Below are 19,029 nucleotides of genomic sequence, written 5' to 3' on the forward strand. Positions count from 1 at the left end.
AGAAACAACAATAGTTTTAATCGACTCGAAATTTCAGAAGGTAATTCTTTAATAGGAGAGCTCTACATAATTCACCCTTATCATTCCCGTTCAGGCACGAGGATTTGAAAGTTGATGTGGTCTCAAATGGAGAAAAGATGCTTGAATTTATAAGGTTTCCCTATGATCTTATGCTCAGGACTGTGATATTCGGTCATAAAACATTATAATTATGCTTAATTTATCTCAAGGCTGCAATAGTATTCAGGACAACACAGAGATTTTAAGGGTACGACAAGCGGACTAGATCCAGCTCTCCTGTCACGCTGCACTAACAAAGTCAGCGAATCTTTTCTAACGCTGAGTTGTTGTACAGTTAGAGAAGAGCTACGTACGTATATTCAATTGTGTGAACATAACAATTATGAATAATAATAATTATTGTCCTTGTCTATAATAGTACTAACAAATATGCCTGTGCATGTCAACCATATTGTGTGGAAACAAAACTTGAGACAAGTGCATACTAAATTAAGAACAATGTTAAATTTAATTGGTACTGTACATGTCCTACGTTTGTGTACCCTAAGACGTGCGTTTGTCATGCAGGAATTCCTTGTTGATGATCAAAAATGTAAAAAGTCAACCCCCACGTTCACAATTGTCAATGTGTGTATGTATAACAGTATAACAGTTCCAGCAAAGGCACAATAGCAAAACCACAATTAAAGCTATCAACTATATGAATATCATTATGCTAGTGAACAGTTCAATAGTTATAAAGTAGGCACATAATAATTTGAATGCATTCGTAAATACTTAAAGTCACGCAAGCACTGTGGCCATCACATGTTGATAGTTAGAGCTAAATCTGTGATTTCTGTTATATGCACACAACAACTTTTATGCATGCAGATAATTATCATTGTTAAGAGTATTATAATACCGAGGCTATAAACGATATGGTACGTACAAAGCAGAATACATTCACGTGCTGCAATGAAATATTCATGACTAGCTACACCTATATATAATTATGTGTCACGCCTTGCCTGGGAAACATTCCTAATGTTCATTGGCAGTATAGCAAGGGGCAGATAATTTATAGCCGAAGAAAGCTGCAGTGTACAATAGAAGATGGCAACAGGTACTCGATTAAATATCTATTACTGTGTACGACATAAAAGTATGGAATTGATGTAGAGATTAGAACTGACGTTATTATACAAAGTAGCTAGATGATATTGTGCAACTTATATATACATATTACGTATAATCACAACTATATAATTATAATACTGTTGTGTGCATAATTATATTAATATGCAGGTCAGTACAATATTCGATTTTCCGACGAACAAGCCCGTAATAGTAGCTACAATAGCAGCTACCCAACAGCCAGGCTTAACCCAAATGGAAATCAGTACAGAAACTTTTCAGTGCCATTAAGCCAAGGTGAAATTTGTCAAACTTATTTTCACGTGCATGTGCATGCAGTGACTGTGGTAATTTCCCAAAGGTATATATATATGCTGGTGCTTGTATGCATGTGTTTCAGAATCCAAGAACGTTTTAGGTTACGATTTATAGGGACACATCAGCAAAAACGTGCAGTGCAAACAGCTATGTATCGGCAGGAGCACATGAGCATCTAACTGTGCATGGGTTCAGAAACCACATCTCGTGTCTTTTCTTAAACACCGCATTAATTGTCTTATAAGAAAAGTGTGGAGTACTGTGTACATAAATTACAGACCGCGGTCAGCCTGTGAATATCATTATAAACAGATTTGTATGTAGTGCAGCAGCAGGAGAGCTAGATTGAGCTAGAAAGAGCTAAAATGAATATCTAGGTCTTTGATGGATGTTGGTATACATCATGGAAGAGGCTGCATGTCATTGGTGAGGTACAGAAAATTCTAAAAGAGGAATTACTTTGTAAAGAGAAAGTTTGCTAGACCTAGACTAACACATAGATCTACTAGGGATTTTGTTTTTGCAGTAGGGAGTCTTACGTACTGGGGTTCTTAGAAGAGAGAGCTTACTACCAGCTATATAACTAGCTAGCTGTAGCTTTTTTACCTAGGCTTGGTAAAAGTGTCAGCTCAATTAGGACTCGCCCACAGATGATGATCACCCACTTAGCGGTTTGGCATATAAGGTCATGCTTTGCAAACTTGCACGAGATGCGATTCCTGAGGTAAGACGCTCCTTCTGTCATGTGCTCCTGGTATTGGTGAAGGCTTTTTTCGGGCTTAAACAGTAGTGTGTAAGGTATATACAGGGGCGAATGCAATATACCGTTATACGTAATGACTATATATAGCTGCATGCTGTTTCAGCAATGCAACTATAATGAATAGCACAATAGTCTACTATACACATTCATAATATCTGAAGCAGGCCTAACAACTTCATGCATGCACTTAATGAATTCAATGTACAGATCAGTACAACCACGGCCCATTTCCTGGCATACGACCATCGAACTACAACTGCAGCTACGCAACAGCATCAACTAGCCCAAGTGGGAATAAGCCAGTGTACACAAACTATTCAGTACCCCAATGCCAAGGTGAAATACAAATTGATTGTGTAGAAATTTAGTAGCCTCATCATTATGCTGATTTTTCAACGCTATACTTATATACAATTATAGGTAGAAATACTGATATAGGCCTGGAGCCTGGATAGATTGTATCTGGGCCTGTCGTAAACTGTATTGTAAAACAATCCTTATAAATGTCTAGATCTAGTACTTAAATGAAAATACAGAAAAATGAAATGACACAGAAAGATAATATTAACATCTAAGTATATATCTCAGTATGATACGTAGCACAGAAAGTCTAAACCCGAGTAGCTAACCACAAAAATCCTCATACAAGAGTTTGACAACAGCATGTTGAACTTGATGCTCATTAGAGTGAGGCCTTCTGTCAATGCAGTGCATATATAAATGTTTCATCTGGTCACAGCTAGCTATACTATACAGCTTTTGCCAAGAGATAATTTTAACAGATCTAGACTTACATATTTTTGAGATAACGGCAGTTTTTACAGAGTAAATGTACACGTGTGTATAATAGTCATTGGAATTTGCTATAAAAGAACGAATTTCAACCATGCATGCCTAGATAAAATCTATTCCAGGCCTACTTTTCCACATATAATTTATGTAGCTATAATTAATAATAATTATTACACAAAGCATCACTCACTATATTCAAAGGAAATGTGGTATCTTTACCCTACTTATTTGAATCGTTCTATAGAACTAACATTAGATAAGACTATGATTCTGTATAAATACTGTACTGTACCTGTTCGTGTTAGTTTTAGTGGTTCCTTTTCATCTCCAATAGCCTCTTTGGTTGCATAGGGAACTGGACATGGGAATATGCATGACACTGTAATTATGATCATACAAGCTCGAGCAACACCCAAGTGACAAAGGCAATGCCAAACACAATGTACAATATTTATAGGCCAACAGGCTCCAAACCAAACAACACAAGGTCGATGGATAAACGAAGGTAAGTATACACTTTTGTAATAATAATAATAATAGGTCATATAATAATTATTGCTAAACAGTACTATTTTGAATCACAGACACTTACGTATCACTTTAAACTGCAATTGCTTATACATCACCATGCACACATAATTATACCCATGTTTTAAAGGACTACCTAGCCAGGGTATTCCTTGGACCGAGCCTTTCCTTGAGCAAGACAATTATTTGGAGAACAACCATATACAGGAGAGCATACCATGCACAGTGAAGGTATACATAATTAAATTGACTTACCCCATCTGACATATCACATACTAGAATGCCGACAAGATTCTGTATCACATGAAATTGAGGGAATTGACCATGAACAACAGCAAACAGGTTATACTTAGTGCTGATCAATGCATTTTTTGCAAGTTTGAGCAAACAAAGTGCAAATATTTCACACCCCGCATATGGGGTTTCGAATGCATGTGACAGTTTTTCGATTGCAAACAGTGAGTTTTGGCATAAATCTCAATCGAAAGACACGCAAAAGAGGAAAGACACACAAAGAGTGAGCATGCGCATGTAATTTCATGATTTACAATTCGAGAAATGCAATCAGACTTGTACAGTGTCGACAACGAATTCGCAACGATTAACCTCTCCTTTGAAATCCGCTACGGTGTTGCATATGCAGTGAAACCAATATATGATTTGTAGCTTCCAATGTAATAACCACTTAGTTGCCTGGAAACAACCAGCAGGTGCTCCTGGTGACAATATATCGTATTACTCAGTAGAATATTTTGCGGGTGAAAACCTTTGGGAATGAGCCAAATCAGCAGAAAATATGACCCTTTGCAATCTAACTAACAAGGATCGTGTGTATTTACTAGTAGGTTTTGCGGATTTTATTGTTGCGAATTGATCAACCATCGCAAAGTTCGCACATTTTAGATGCTCGCAAAACATTCTAGTAATACGATAAAGTCATACCATGCACATAAACACATGGCATTATAAGACAATAAACTGCTTGTGACACTCATTGCCATGTAATAACGAAAATTTGTGCACTATGTAAAATATTTAAACAGTACATGGTATATGCAACAATTGCATTACTATACTTATTGATCAATACACAGGCGACTACAAAGAAAAAGAGGGCCAAACTGACCTGGCTGCTCCACAACAGGATCAACGGTCCAAAATTGTATGTATAATCTTTTAACTACTTACTACAATAATAGTATATATATATAACCCTGAATGAAAGCCAAGTAATAAACCTTGCTGCCTTTATATTATTATATATATAAAGCCAAGAGTTCCTAATGAACTCTTGATAAAGCTGATACCAAACTCCTGTAGTTCTCCCAAGTGCTGGCTATAATCGTGGAGCCCAGGGTGATGATAACTCAACACAGAAGCTACCACAATGAAATCAGTGGGGAGGAGGCAGAAAAAAGGCTCAAGGTTTTCGGCAATCACCACTATCTTACTCGCTACAGTGAAAATAAGAAGTGTTACATACTTTCTGTGTGCGCCAGTGATGAAGACTTACAATTTGAAAAGACAAAGCATTTTCAACTCAAACTTTCTGATCAGGGAATCGAAATTCAAGAAAAGAAACGATTTGCAGACTTAGAAGATATGCTTAAATATTACGAAACCAACAGGCTCGACACAGCCCTCCCAAGAATTGGAGTTTGCCTCACTGAGGACGACTACCGAGCAAGAGTCAGAGAGATACGTGAGCAGCAAGTACAGCAAAAACAAGAACAAGAACAACGACAACAACAAGCACAGCTGCGGCAAAAAGAACAAGAACAACAAGAACAACAGCAACAGAAAGAACAGCAAGAACAACAGCAACAACATGAACAAGGACAGGTGCAGCTACAACAACAACAAACACAAATAATGCAACAGCAGATGCAACTACTACAAACACTACAACAACAAGTGCAGCAACAACAAGTGAATGGTAATCCAGCACCACAAGTACAGCCTAAAAGCAAATGCACAATATTATAGATAAGAGTTAATGTGAGCAGCATGCAGACAGCACATTTTTGTTATAAGTAGACAGCACATTACCTTTTTGTTAGACACGTTTTTTTGAGCAGTAGACAGTAAATTTTTGTGAGCAGTATAAAAAGTACATAATTACCTGAGGCGCGTGGGCGGCCACGGGTATAGTAGTCTGTTGGTTTGTTTGTTAACCTGAGGCGCTTGGGTGGCCACGGGTTATAGTAGTCGTTTCCCGAGGCGCGCGTGGGTGGCCACGGGTATAGTAGTCTGTTGGTTTGTTTGTTTGTGATAGAAAAGTACTCAATTCCCATGCATAAAATGAAATGGAAAGGAGGATAACGTATTGAGTCTAGGCTAATTTAATGTTGCACCATACCTATAGGTGCGAAGCAACTCAGTTTACAAAGAGCTCAGACCAAAGCAAGAGCTAGCTAGCTGCGAATGAAAATGTTTGCATGTGATTTTAGTTATAATTAACAAATATCTTGCATGTGACTACATTCCTCAGTGCCACGGAATCACTGCAATCAGAGGAGGTACGACACGCGTGGCTTGATTTAGCAATTAGCCTCTGCAATAACGTTATTGTAGCTATAGGCTAAATCGAGGCACATGTGTCGTTGATTGCAGTGATTCCGTGGCACTGAGGAATTTAGTCACGTGCAAGATATTCGTTAATTATCCAAAATCATGTGTATAAACATCATTCGCAGTTTTAGCTGTTACTAGAATGTTATTGAAATGTGGGCAGGGCCATCTACTACGCATGCTGACTGTTGAGGAAAAGTGGTTTATTGACAGGGCCGTAGCCACCTGTCAGGTTAGTCAGGTTTTGACCTGACCACTTTTTTGAGGTAAATAGGCAATGGTCGTCATTACTGTAACCACATAATGGGAAAAGGACTTCTTCAGCTTGTCTGAACATGCACAATTCTATGAAATAAATCAGTAGCAGTCTACGCAGACAGACAGACAGACACAAACACACTATACTGTATACCTCGCTTGCGCATGTGCACCGAGGCGCATAATAATACTAAGAAAACAGATCACCATGCACAACTCAATTTTATGGATGTTGACAATAACTATCTTCTCGTGCAGACTTATATGCATAGTTATTTACTAGTAGACAGCAATTCTATATACAGCATTAATGGTGACATTATATTGACCAATATCATGCTGTCTATTATTATGCTCATGGTTCTGCCTATTATTCCAGTACACCTATCTTTAATGCTTTGTAATTGTGCTTATGAGAAATATGATTATATTAAGCGTCTTGACTCACATTGGATCATAATAGAATTGATTCTGATGCAGGGTAACCAGACTGTTCTCTCCCTCCTACGCTATTAATGAGAACCGGTTGGTATCATGACACTAACTCCATCCATGCATCCTTGGCTGCATGGGTGTACTGTTCTGTGTCCAGGAATGCAATCATCTTAATAACCCACTAAATAGAGAACTGTTCAATGTAATCTTGAAAGCTATCTTACATTCTTGTGGGTAAGGCTCACAATGAACATTATATTATACCGTCATGATACCGTATAGTAGGTACTTTTCGTGGGGTAAAGTATTCGTTATTTTCGTGGGCAAAATGACATCCACCAAATTTTTCTCCACAAAAACGTAGGCGTGGCTTTCCGGATTGCAAGCAATGAAGTCAAACGAAATTTTTACTCATGAAAGAGCGAATTTTTACCCCATGCAGATTACCCGCTAGCTATATACGGCACTCTACCAACATTCTATCCGACGACAAAAAGTATGCCATGCAGACGGTTCTCTCCCTCTCACGCTATTAATGAAAACCGGCTGGTATCTCACGAGACTAGGCTGGAGTAATACATTTTCTTACATGCATGGCTGGCCCAATCATACTATAACATATTTATTGTATACATCTAGAATAAAGATTTAACCACCCCCTTACTATACATGCATTGTAAGCCGATTATTCTAGTACGCTCATGCAGTGTTAATAGCTCTGTCCCTTAATTGGTCAATGCCTATTAGTGGTGCAGTATTCTAATGCTTCATTTAGCATAGTCAATATTGTAAGGTATAGGCACATAATAATTTTAGCGCATTTGTAAAGACCTTTAAGTCACACATGCACTGTGGCCATCACATGTTGTTTGTGCACCCAATAGTTAGAGCTATCATAAATCTGTTACACACAATGACAATGATTATTGTTTGGCAAAACACCGAGACTAAACGGTATGATACGTATCGTGAAAAGCAGCATACATTCACGTGCTGCAATGAAGATTCATGACTGGCTACACCTATTACATGTGTCACGCCTTGCCTGGAAAACAAATGTTCATTGTGTTGTATATAAATGCACTTCATGTGAACAGACTAAGATCTGACAAAGGTGGAGAGAAGCATGAACGAACAATTCCAAAAACCCCGCAACAAAACGGTGTTGCCGAACGTTTAAACCGAACACTTATTGAAATGGTACGAACTATGCTAGCAAACTGCTAACTGCATTCACAAGCAAACTGCCTCAAAAGTTTTGGGCTGAGGCATTGTCAACAGCAGCCAATCTCAGGAACATGAGCCCAACTAAAGCAGTGGAGGGTATGACCCCATGCGAAACTCTTACTGGATTAAACCTAATGTCAGTCACCTCAGAACATTTGGATGTGTTGTCTATGCACATGTGCCGAAAGACGAGTGAAAGAAACTCGATCATACTGGCAAGAAATGTATTCTGATGGGATACGGAACGAATGTCAAGGATACAGATTGTATGACCCAGACTGTCAAGCAAGCTCTCACCAGTAAACAAAAGTCGAAGTGGGAGAGAGCAATGGAAGCAGAAATGAATTCCTTAATGGACAATGATGTCTGGGAAGTAGTACCACTTTCAGAACGCAAATGGGTTTTTTAAATCAAGACTGACGCAGACGGAAAGGTCGAGCGGTATAAAGCCCGTTTAGCCGCCCAAGGATTTACCCAACAGCAAGGAGCAGACTATACGACGAGACTTTCTGTCCTGTTGTTAGAATGGAATCACTAAGAACAATTATTGCATTAGCTGCTCAACATGGACTAAAATTACATCAGGTCGATATCACTACCGCTTTCCTAAATGGACAGTTGGAAGAGGAGGTTTATATGAAACAGCCCGAAAGCTTTGAAAAGGCTGGTCAAGAACGTCTTGTTTGTAAACTGAGAAAAAGCCTATATGGCCTAGCAGAGTCCAAGGTGTTGGAACGTAACTCTTGACAAATACCTGAAGCATCTTGGATTTGCACAGCTCAACAGTGATCCTTGCATCCACATTTCTACTGACGAAGAACAATTTGTAATAGGAGTGTATGTAGATGACATAATTCTTTGTGGGAAGAGTGTGGATCGAATTTCGAAAGTAATTGAGTCCCTTAGAGTTAAAAATATGGGACCACTACACTCATTCCTTGGCATGAAAGTTACTCAAAATGAGGAAACTGGTGATATATGGATTGGTCGAGAAGCCTATATCGATCGTGTACTATCGAGATTTGGAATGCAGGACTCAAAGCCTGTTTGCACACCTAGCTTATTAAGACAACTGATGAAGATGAGTGTGTTGATCAAACAATCTATCAATCAGCAGTAGGAAGTCTACTGTATGTGTCAACTGCAACAAGACCGGACATTACATATATGCTGTTAACAATGTTGCTAAGTATTGTTCGAATCCAAGTAAGCAGCATTGGACTGCTGTAAAACGTGTTATGAGATATCTCAAGAAGACAAGCCACTATGGATTGTTGTACAGCAGATAAAAGTGAAGTGTGCATTGGATACTCAGATTCTGATTATGCTGGAGACCTAGACGACAGAAAGTCGACATCAGGCTATTTGTTTAAGTTGGCTGGCGCAGTAATTAGCTGGAGAAGCAAAAAACAGCCAACTGTGGCTCTGTCAACAGCCGAAGATGTGGCCTTATCAAGCGCAACCCAAGAAACACTCTGGTTAAACCAACTGATAACAGAGCTCAAAAGAAAACCAGAGAAGCCTATGCTCATCCGTGAGGACAACCAAGCAGCTATGTCAATGGCTAAGAATTCACAATAATATTGTTATTATGGCAGAGCTAAACACATTGACATTAAGGTGCATCGAGACAATGTGAACAAACGAACTATTACGCTTGAGTATTGCCAGACTACCAGATAGCAGATATGCTAACAAAGGGATTACCGAGAGACACCCTTGAGAAACTAAGAGATATGGCAGGTGTCCAACCATAATTATACGTTACATAAAGTGAGAAGGAGTGTTAAAAATGCACTTCATGTGAACAAACTCTATGGTAGAATTAGATTATGTTATAGTTATATGTAATCTTATCTTATGTTATGTAATCATTATTATGTAATCATGTTTGTAAGGTCACCTTTAGACCATGTGCTTTATCCCTTTTTGTAAAAAGCTAGATTATTGAGTGTCTTTTTTTTATCAACACATTAATTGGCTATAGCAAAAGAAAACCATAACAGAAGAAAGCTGAAGTGTATACATAGAAGATGGCAACAGGAGGTATACTCGATTGAATATAATTATACGTACATATATATATAGATCTACAACTATTATTGCGTGCGAATGAAATTTATGTAGAGATTTAAATTTAGTGTAACTATACAAAGTAGCTATATAGATGAGATTGTGCATACTTATAATATAGTCACAACTATATATATATACCATTGTGCATAATATGCAGGTCAGTACAACATTCAATTTTCCGATGAACAACGCTACAATGGCAGCTACCCAATAGTCAGGCCTAACTCAAATGGAAATCAGTACAGAAACTTTTCAGTGCCATTAAGCCAAGGTGAAAGTTGCTGATGTTCATTGTACTATATATACATGCAGTTGCATATACTATAGCTAACTTGCTGGTATATACACTAGCTTCCTCCGCCATGAAGTGTTTAAAAATCCAAGGAAGTTTTAGGTTCCGGTTTTTAGGGGCACATTAAAAAAAAGATGTGCGGTGCAAGCATGCAGCCATGCATCGGTGAAGGCTTTTTCGGGCTCAAACAGTAAGTCATGCATTACACAGGGGGTGGATGCAATACTATAGCTGCTGTTTTAGCAATGCATGCAGGTCTCTAATTTACAATTGCAGCACTTATTACCAAAATAGCAACATACTATACACATTCATACCTATGCCGTTATGTGCATGTGAGCACGTACTGAGGCAGGTCTAACAACTTCATGCGGTTGATTTGTACAGGTCAGTACAACAACCACCCATTTCCCGGCATACAACCATCAAACTCCAGCGGCCACTACCCAATAGCATCAACTAGTCCAAGTGAGAATAAGCCAGTGTATGAAAACTATTCAGTACCCCTAGGCCAAGGTGAAATATACAAATTCGTAGCAATTTAGTAGCCTCGTCCCAAGGCTGATTTTTCTCTAATGGAACTCTAGGTTGAAACATTATAGGCCTGGATAGATTGTCTGGGGGTCTCTATATCAACGATAGTATACACTGTTTTGTAAAGCATGTAGTATAAATGTCTACTGCTTTGAATAAAAATACAGAGAAATAACAAGGAAAGATAATAACGTATATACTATTAGTCAATGTGGTCATCTATAATGAAAGCACCGCAGGTACTGATGCCTCGGTGGAGATGCCAAAGCTACAGACATAAAGCTACTAGATAGCAGTAACATGCACACAAACTCAGAGAGTGGGTAATGATCGACTATGATTGTTGTTAAAAACGATCGATGCCAAAAGTTCAAGTCTAAAATTAATGGCTGCCGTCTGCAGAGCCTTGCAGCTCTCTTCTCACTCTTACAGCTACCAATAGCTAGCGTTCTAGTGCAGAGCTAACTACTAAGTAGAGTAGCAACATTCGGTAAACAAGTTTGGCTACGTGCTCTTCTGAAAAGGCTGCAATGGCATTCCAAGTAAGCAAAACTAGGCATAACTCGAGAACGAAGCATTATTTTGCAAATCCACGAATTAAAATCCAAGTACATGTAAACATGACTAGAAGCCTATAGAAACTCTTACAGTGCCTGTAACCTAGGGAGTAGAATACAAACATTTGTACTTAAGTGTATCTTGAGTTTGGAACATTTCTAAGAAATGATGCTGATACCATTGTGTAGGTGAATGAATAAGCTACAAACATAATCAAAAATATTTCTCTAAAACATTGTTATAGTGGAAAATCATTTAGGTGAAAACGGGGATGATTGTAAAAAAATGTATGTAACATCAATTATCTCTGGAAGTAAAATGTTTCTAGAAAAATTGCTTCTACCAAAAGATAGACAATTTATTAACAATTACATGTGTAAAAAAATTAGACCTTAGCCGAAAAATTTACTTGAAATCTCTCCCTAAGTGAAAAGGCACCCAAAAACACACAATTGGAGTACGAAACAGCGTGTGTACTTATGTAACCGATTTTAATTCATGCATAATTATGTTAGCTCAACTATCCACTGATGTTAATGCCAGAGTTCCAGACCTTACCCGACAACGGTTGGTGTTTTTCTTCCCTAAGCTTTTGCTCACTATAATAATTTGTTGCTGTTGTAAAAGCAACCACATACCCACCACCTTAGGTTGCCATGGAAACATTGTTGGATATGTTGAAGCTCAAGCATTCACCTACACTTTGGTATCATCAAAATTTCTTAGAAATGTTTTAAGGTCAAGATATTCACATTTATGTACCAAAATGTGGTATTCTACTCCCTAGGTTACTTGCACTGTACTTGCACTTGATTCATCCTTGAGCAGCTGTAGCAGTCTACACAGACACACAGACACACAAACACACTACTGTATACCTCGCTTGCGATAATTATGGTACGTAGATAGATAGATAGATAGATAGATAGGGATATTCAATGCATCACAGGGCATGCAGGCTTGAACTGGTACGTGAACAAAGAGTCCAAACCCAGTAGGTAACAGTACAAAAACTTCCTTCCTTCATACCCGAGTTTGGAGTGAGGCCTTCTTAGTGTAGTCCATAAAGTGCTTTAAACTTAACTGGCCATATAGCTACCACCTATACAGCTAGCTATTACAGCTTTTGTCAAGCCGATATAATTTTAACACATGCAGACCTATTTTTTTGAGATACGGCAGCTTTTACAGAGTAAATGCTCACATGTTAGTTTTATTATAGGAATTCACTCTTTTTGGTGAATTCCAACCACGCCTAGAGAAAAATTTGTCCCAGCCCTATTTTTCGACCTAAGGCCAGGCAAAGTATAGATTCCTTGTTTCTCATCAGCCACTTCCTCAATTTTCATGCAGTAAGGCGGTGCACAAAAACTGTGACATAATAAACAAGGTGGTACCTATAAATCCAGTTCAGAATAGAATTGACTATAATATATTCTTACGTATTCGTTATCGAAATTCTTGGATAGGAAAAACCGGTAATGAATATTATTATTAAAGTTCTTGGAATTTGATACACCTCTCTTTGTATTGTTAGTTTCTCAAAACCGTCTGAACATTTTGGATAACAGCCATTAGAGTCATCAACATTCTCAGAAGTACAAAAATACAAAACCTGCATGCAGAGTAGTATAGCGAATTGTATAGCCACAATTGTGGTACACTGACACACGAAAAGTTCTCTAAGAGATCAAGGCCTTGAATTGTACCACCACATGAATACGATATGTTATCAATAACTCGTTGCAAATCTGCTTTGTCCCGAACAGACTGTTTCCATTTTGATTATCATTCTTCACATTGAAGTATATGATCGAGTCAAAAGTTCCTGACATGTTAAACACTTGGTGTAAACGGTAGAGATTTCTTTTTTTGGTGAATTGATCAAAGATGGTCCATCTTTTTCAAAGCTACGTTTCCATCAAGTATACCTTCAAATGAAACGTAGTGGTCTCCCTCCCCAATTATTGGTCAGTAGGATTTCTTTCATACCAAAAGATCCCATGATTAAGAAATTAAGGGGTGTCAATGCTTTACGGCAACAGGTTCCAAACCAAACTACAGAGCAATAATCAAAGTCGAGGAGGCTACTTTTCAAAAGAGGGGAGGCTGATAAAAAAAACAATGAATCTACTTTGCCTGGCCTAACGTTCCATTAGAAAAAATAATCGGCATGGTGACGAGGCTAGCAATTTAGCTATATATGTAAGGTGACAATTATCCAGTTTGTATAGCTATTACACAAACAATATACTCACTATTCATTTTTTGTATCAATAATAATTACACTATAAATAATTATGATCATATATAAGCTAGGGCAATGCCCAAGTGACAATTAGGGCAGTGTCAAACACAACGTATAATAATTACTTATAGGGCAACAGGTTCCAAACCAAACTACACGAGGTCAATGGACAAACGAAGGTAAGTACACTAGCTGTTTGTATAATATTATAGGTCTATTGTCTATTGCTAAATAATACACAAACACAGGCATTAGATTATTTTAAACTGCAATTGCTTACATTACCATGCACGCATATACACCCATGTCTTAAAGGACTACCCAGCCAGGGTATTCCTGGGACCGAGCCTTTTCTTGTGCAAGACAATTATTTGAAGAACAACCATACAGGAGAGCATAGCATGCACAGTGAAGGTATAATAATGAAAACTAAATTGATATATTTATCACACAACTATGCATTAGAATTCCGACTAGATTCAAACGAACCTGAGGGAATCGACCATAAACAACAGCTAAAACCAGGTACTTAGTGCTGATTAATGCATTTGGAAAGTTTGAACAACCACAGTTCAAATATTTTACATACCGTATATCGAATGCGATGTTCTTTGGATTGAAAACTTGATTAGTCAGGGTGTCATACAAAGGAGGGGAAAAGGGGGATTCCCCCCTAGCTCCAATTGCCCCCCCCCCCTAAAATTTGCATTCAGGTACTAGTTGGGGTCCATAGCTGGTAATTTTACATACTAACAGGGTATTGAAATAACAGTTGCCATGTAATAACTAATTTGTTGCCTTGAAAACCATTTGCTGCATATAAAAACCAGCATAGAAACTACTTGCTTACGTAGATATGATAGCTTTGTTTTGTTTTTGGTGGCTGGAATACAATATTGTATATCGTATAGCGGGTAATTTTCGTGGGGTAAAATATTCGTTATTTTCGTGGGCAAGCTGACCTCCACGAAATTTTAACATAGACGTGGCTTACCGGAACGTATGAATGCAGTGCAGGCAATGAATATAAATGAAATTTTGACTCATGAAAACCACCGTTTTCGAGTTTAACCCCCACGAAAATTACCCGCTATACGGTAGTAACTGCATCGAAACCATGCATATACTGTCTAGTAAATTTACCACAGGAACCACAACTGTCTCACTCAGTGTGTCCCTATAAAACCAATGATTTGAAGTATTCGATGGAGGGTGGGCTTAGGTCACAAAAAGGTCGCTTTGCCCCAGTGAAATATGCCATATAATTATTGGCCCTACAATGTTCTATTCCTTTGATCTCGGAGGCAACAAATAATTATGATTATCAATGCACAGGAGACTACGAAGAAAGAGAGGGCCAAACTGACCTGGCTGCTCCACAACATGATCAACGGTCAAAAATTGTAGGCATAATCTTTTAACTACTTACTACTATACAATCAGAGGAGGTTGGTTACGATTTAAACGGCGGCGAAACATGCTTTGCAAACAGTGTTTGGCCTCGAATTCGCCTCCAACCTTCTTCAACTCGCTGAGTCAGCACTTTTGTGTCATTCTTGCATTCCTGAGTATTTACCTTATGTTATCTCTCTTGTATTATATATCCTGTTAGTTTAAGAATTGTAGTAGTGTAAAACCTATCATTGCTATACCTGCTACATTAAGACAGGAGTCAAAGAACCAAGCAAAGTGCAGCAACAACTGGAAGTTTGTAATTAACTTAGTTTCTGGCTCATTGATTCGAGTATGACTATATAGACTACTCACTTTCTAGTATGACTGGGTATTGTAAGCATCATCTGCTACTAGTATAGAGTGCTACAATCATTTGCAGCCTTCTGGCTTTAGCTATAGGATAGCTACTTTCATGCTTTTCTCTTTTATATTTTTTCTTCGTGCACGCACATTCCTCTGTTGAATGTGAGCAACCTCCTCTGCTATACAATAATAGTACGTATATAAGCCTGAATGACAGCCAGGGAGTAAACATTGCTGCTTTTATCTTACTGCATGATATATATAATTATATAGCCTGTTACAATATAAAGTCTGATATCAAACTCCTGTAGTTTTCCAAAGTGTTGGCTACAATTGTGGAGCCCAGAGAGATGATAATTAAACACAGAAGTTACCACAATGAAATCAGTGGGGAAGAGGCAGAAAAAAGGCTCAGGGTTTTCAGCAATCACCACTACCTTACTCGCTACAGTGAAAATAAGAAGTGTTACATACTTTCTGTGTGCGCCAGTGATGAAGACTTACAATTTGAAAAGACAAAGCATTTTCAACTGAAACTTTCTGATCAGGGAATCAAAATTCAAGAAAAGAAACGATTTGCAGACTTAGAAGAAATGCTTAACTATTACGAAACCAACAGGCTCGACACAGCCTTCCCAAGAATTGGAGTTTGTCTCACTGAGGATGACTATCGAGCAAGAGTAAAAAAGATACGTGAGCAGCAAGCACAACAAGAACGAGAACAAGAACAACGACAAGAACAAGCACAGCTGCAGCAAAAAGAACAAGGACAGGTGAAGCTACAGCAACAACAAACACAAATAATGCAACAGCAGATGCAACTACTACAAACACTACAACAACAAGTGAATGCTAATCCAGCACCACAAGTACAGCCTAAACGCAGAAAATGCACAATATTATAGATAAAGAGACTACATTTATGTGAGCAGCATGCAGACAGCACATTTTTGTTACAAGTAGACAGACAGCACACTCCTTTTTTTGTTAGACAGCACGTTTTTGTGAGCAGTATAAACAGCACATTTTCGTGAGCAGTAAAACGTACATAATTATATATACTATTTTCCAAAAACACACACTTAAAAATTGATAGTATTCAGCTCTCATTTTAGAGACATCTGATTACTGGGTGGGGCTCGATAACTGCATTATAGGCGCATCCTCGAATATAAGCGTATGGAGCTCTGCTATTAACCCCATGAGCACATGCATGTGCTAATAATCCAGTTTCTACGGTATGCTCAGTTACAGACATTGCATGTACGTTAAAGTTTTGATACGGCATATTTGCTGCCGGACAAAGTTAACCCATGCAACAAAAATTATAACAAGTGAATGCAAGAGACCACACCCACCTCTGGGCCAGCATAACTCCCCTCTGCATGTGTAGTCCAAATTATAGCTCAATGTGGCCAGTGCTCATTCCAGCCGCAGCAAAGTTATCCCACAACTGTTGGTTGTCACACACTGCACGAAAAACCAGTATAGTATGTTCTTTAAAACGCAGGTGGTATGGTATAATAATAGGTCAACACGCACTTTACTATACATCTAGTACAGAATTGTGACTATAGTTTTCTCTCACCTTTGGTTTAGCTCCGCTTGGCATGCTTGGAGGAGAGGGTGTGCTGTATGTCACTAGCTGGCTGTACTCTCTCCGATCTCTACTTCCGTGGCCATTGTTGTCAAAGGGTACTATGGACATAATCAACCATTGGTGTTAGTAACACACCATTACTGCCTGGAGGGAATAAAGAATTCAGTGAAGTTCCGATCCCTGTGGATGGAAGTTGGGTAGACAGTTAAGAGTTACGCATCATTTCGAACGAAGTATCATTATAGTGGCTACGCTACGTTCACAGAATATACGTGACTTTCAAATCACAAGTAGATGTGAGTGCGAAATTGATTTGTACCTGAATTGACGCATGCAGGATAGTGGTCATGGCGATGCTGCTCAATGGGTATAGCCAGGATATTTGCTGAGAACTTTTGGTACCACCAGAAGTGAAATGATTCCGAGCAATAACATCATTTTTCGTCATCTTCTGGTAAGTGACTGGCTATATGGCAATAAAAAAATGGCTTAGAAGCCACATCTGTGAGCTGCAAAACAAACATCAAGAGTTTCCAGCACAACCTTTGTTTGCTGTGAGAACCTATAATTATATGGAGTGTGGTACCTGCATGTCATTTCTAGGTTATAGCAGCGAAGACTGTCCTTAAACACCCCTAAGAAATTGGTAGCTAAGTTGTCAGCCGATAGAATGTCAGCTGGGAAGTACGAAACGTGTTTCTAGCACAACAAACAAAACAATAATTCAATGAAGATGCTGATGTGGCGCAAACTAGACCAAGCTATTAACTACACCAGTGACACACGTACATTTGTATGCAATGATTGACCAATGATTTTTGCTGATAAATTAATGGCTGCTGCTTTCATGAAAAAGTGCAGCTTTGCAGCTCTTTCCTCAATCTTGCATGTTCTACATGTAGCTCTTTTAATGAACTTCCCGTTATTGAGGAAATGCTTCACATGTTTATTGACTTCATTTATATATCGCCCGCATGCTCTGAAAATTGTAGACAGGACGTAAACCAACTATGAAATTTGTAGGGGGCCTTATAATCGAGCAAGTCCAGTTTCTACGGTATGGCATTAGGATCAAGCTAGGGCAATGTAACTTAAGACTCACAACGAGATTGAGGTTTTCACTCAATTGCAGGACATGGTAGATCTAGTTTCGAGACCAGCCTCCCATGCGGATCATCTCCATAATTCAGCCTGGATTCACCATCATCGCTTAGACCAATTTTATCAAGAACTTATACATGTAGTTCAAATATGTTAAATAGCCTCGTTTCCAGGCCTTACTTTTTCTTGCTGTTGTCATTGTTCATCCAAAATAGAAAGTAGTGAATAGACAAAATGAGGCAGTAAAGAAAGAATTTTTCTACTCTATTTCTTTCTTTATTCCTCCAATTAATACTGGCTTATATGTCACACATGTGTCTATAATGCTCAATGGTGGCTATCCTTAGTGCTTGATGTGGATGTGGAGAATGCAGAAGTAAAAATAATGTTCTTGCATCCGCAAGGACCCGCTCGCTCATTCAATTACCCTTCCATTCCTGATATACTGACAATTCCATCGAGTAACATTTTAACAAGAGTATAGCCAAACACTGCTACTGGCCGTGCATACACTCTTAGCAAAACCAGAGAGAAAAATGGCCAGAAAAAACTAGCGGCTTGATTTGAGCAAACTTAAACACTGTTTTGTAAGTTGTTGTTTTTTTCGCAATGACATGTTAAAGATTATAGACACTAAATGTCTAATGGTACTACTAATTTCTGCACCCGTACCTTCTGATTCAAAATAAGATACTTAGGAACACATGAGTCTATAGTTTAGTTTGTAGCCAATCTTAGTTTTTATCTTTGGTGGTGGATAAACCCTTTCTGCTTGAACTTGTAATCCATTTATTTAGCTGCAGGAGCTTTCGGCCATGCAAGGTTGACCGACT

General features: G+C 38.4%; 4 protein-coding genes and 1 long non-coding RNA gene across 10 annotated transcripts in view; 2 read left to right on the forward strand and 3 right to left on the reverse strand.

Annotated features, from left to right (window-relative positions):
• Nucleotides 1-19,029, reverse strand: part of LOC135334504 (WD repeat-containing protein 36-like) — a 113,902-nt gene that overhangs the window by 33,553 nt on the left and 61,320 nt on the right. The gene's annotated exons all lie outside the window — the stretch shown is intronic.
• The window catches only part of LOC135334482 (WD repeat-containing protein 36-like), a 141,585-nt gene that overhangs the window by 29,622 nt on the left and 92,934 nt on the right, over nucleotides 1-19,029 (reverse strand). The gene's annotated exons all lie outside the window — the stretch shown is intronic.
• LOC135334508 (putative uncharacterized protein DDB_G0271606) lies at nucleotides 985-5,601 on the forward strand. Of its 2 annotated transcripts, XM_064529730.1 has the most exons (8): nucleotides 985-1,126; nucleotides 1,309-1,434; nucleotides 2,426-2,554; nucleotides 3,468-3,515; nucleotides 3,669-3,769; nucleotides 3,818-3,880; nucleotides 4,633-4,700; nucleotides 4,859-5,601. In XM_064529730.1, exons 5-8 carry the CDS (start codon nucleotides 3,757-3,759, stop codon nucleotides 5,522-5,524), a joined length of 810 nt encoding a protein of 269 aa, XP_064385800.1. In that variant the 5' UTR covers nucleotides 985-1,126; nucleotides 1,309-1,434; nucleotides 2,426-2,554; nucleotides 3,468-3,515; nucleotides 3,669-3,756; the 3' UTR covers nucleotides 5,525-5,601. The 2 variants fall into 2 exon arrangements, with proteins under 2 accessions (XP_064385800.1, XP_064385801.1); XM_064529731.1 differs by lacking the exon at nucleotides 3,818-3,880.
• LOC135334520 (uncharacterized) lies at nucleotides 3,209-17,239 on the reverse strand. Its single transcript, XR_010394312.1, has 3 exons — nucleotides 17,084-17,239; nucleotides 16,854-16,965; nucleotides 3,209-3,365 (listed from the first exon to the last, which is right to left on the reverse strand). It is a non-coding gene; the product is annotated as an uncharacterized LOC135334520 (long non-coding RNA).
• LOC135334505 (putative mediator of RNA polymerase II transcription subunit 26) lies at nucleotides 9,924-16,400 on the forward strand. 5 transcript variants are annotated; one of them, XM_064529724.1, is made up of 8 exons: nucleotides 9,925-10,075; nucleotides 10,263-10,376; nucleotides 10,785-10,865; nucleotides 13,869-13,916; nucleotides 14,053-14,151; nucleotides 14,203-14,262; nucleotides 15,073-15,140; nucleotides 15,807-16,400. In XM_064529724.1, the coding sequence occupies exons 1-8, from the start codon at nucleotides 10,063-10,065 to the stop codon at nucleotides 16,398-16,400; spliced, it is 1,077 nt and encodes a 358-aa protein (XP_064385794.1). In that variant the 5' UTR covers nucleotides 9,925-10,062. The 5 variants fall into 5 exon arrangements, with proteins under 5 accessions (XP_064385797.1, XP_064385794.1, XP_064385795.1 ...); XM_064529723.1 differs by having other exon boundaries at nucleotides 9,926-10,075; nucleotides 10,785-10,913; XM_064529727.1 differs by lacking the exon at nucleotides 14,053-14,151 and having other exon boundaries at nucleotides 9,924-10,075.

Source organism: Halichondria panicea, chromosome 4, assembly GCF_963675165.1.
Source record: "Halichondria panicea chromosome 4, odHalPani1.1, whole genome shotgun sequence".
NCBI classification, from domain to species: domain Eukaryota; kingdom Metazoa; phylum Porifera; class Demospongiae; order Suberitida; family Halichondriidae; genus Halichondria; species Halichondria panicea.

Bases quoted from the DNA above. Each gene is read 5' to 3' on its own strand.
- LOC135334508 (XM_064529730.1), top strand. The intron at 3,881-4,632 runs GTTATACTTAGT...ATCAATACACAG, and splicing joins CCATGAACAACAGCAAACAG to GCGACTACAAAGAAAAAGAG. The intron at 4,701-4,858 runs GTATGTATAATC...AAACTCCTGTAG, and splicing joins AGGATCAACGGTCCAAAATT to TTCTCCCAAGTGCTGGCTAT.
- LOC135334505 (XM_064529723.1), top strand. The intron at 10,914-13,868 runs GTGAAATATACA...AATTACTTATAG, and splicing joins TTCAGTACCCCTAGGCCAAG to GGCAACAGGTTCCAAACCAA. The intron at 14,263-15,072 runs GTACTTAGTGCT...ATCAATGCACAG, and splicing joins TAAACAACAGCTAAAACCAG to GAGACTACGAAGAAAGAGAG.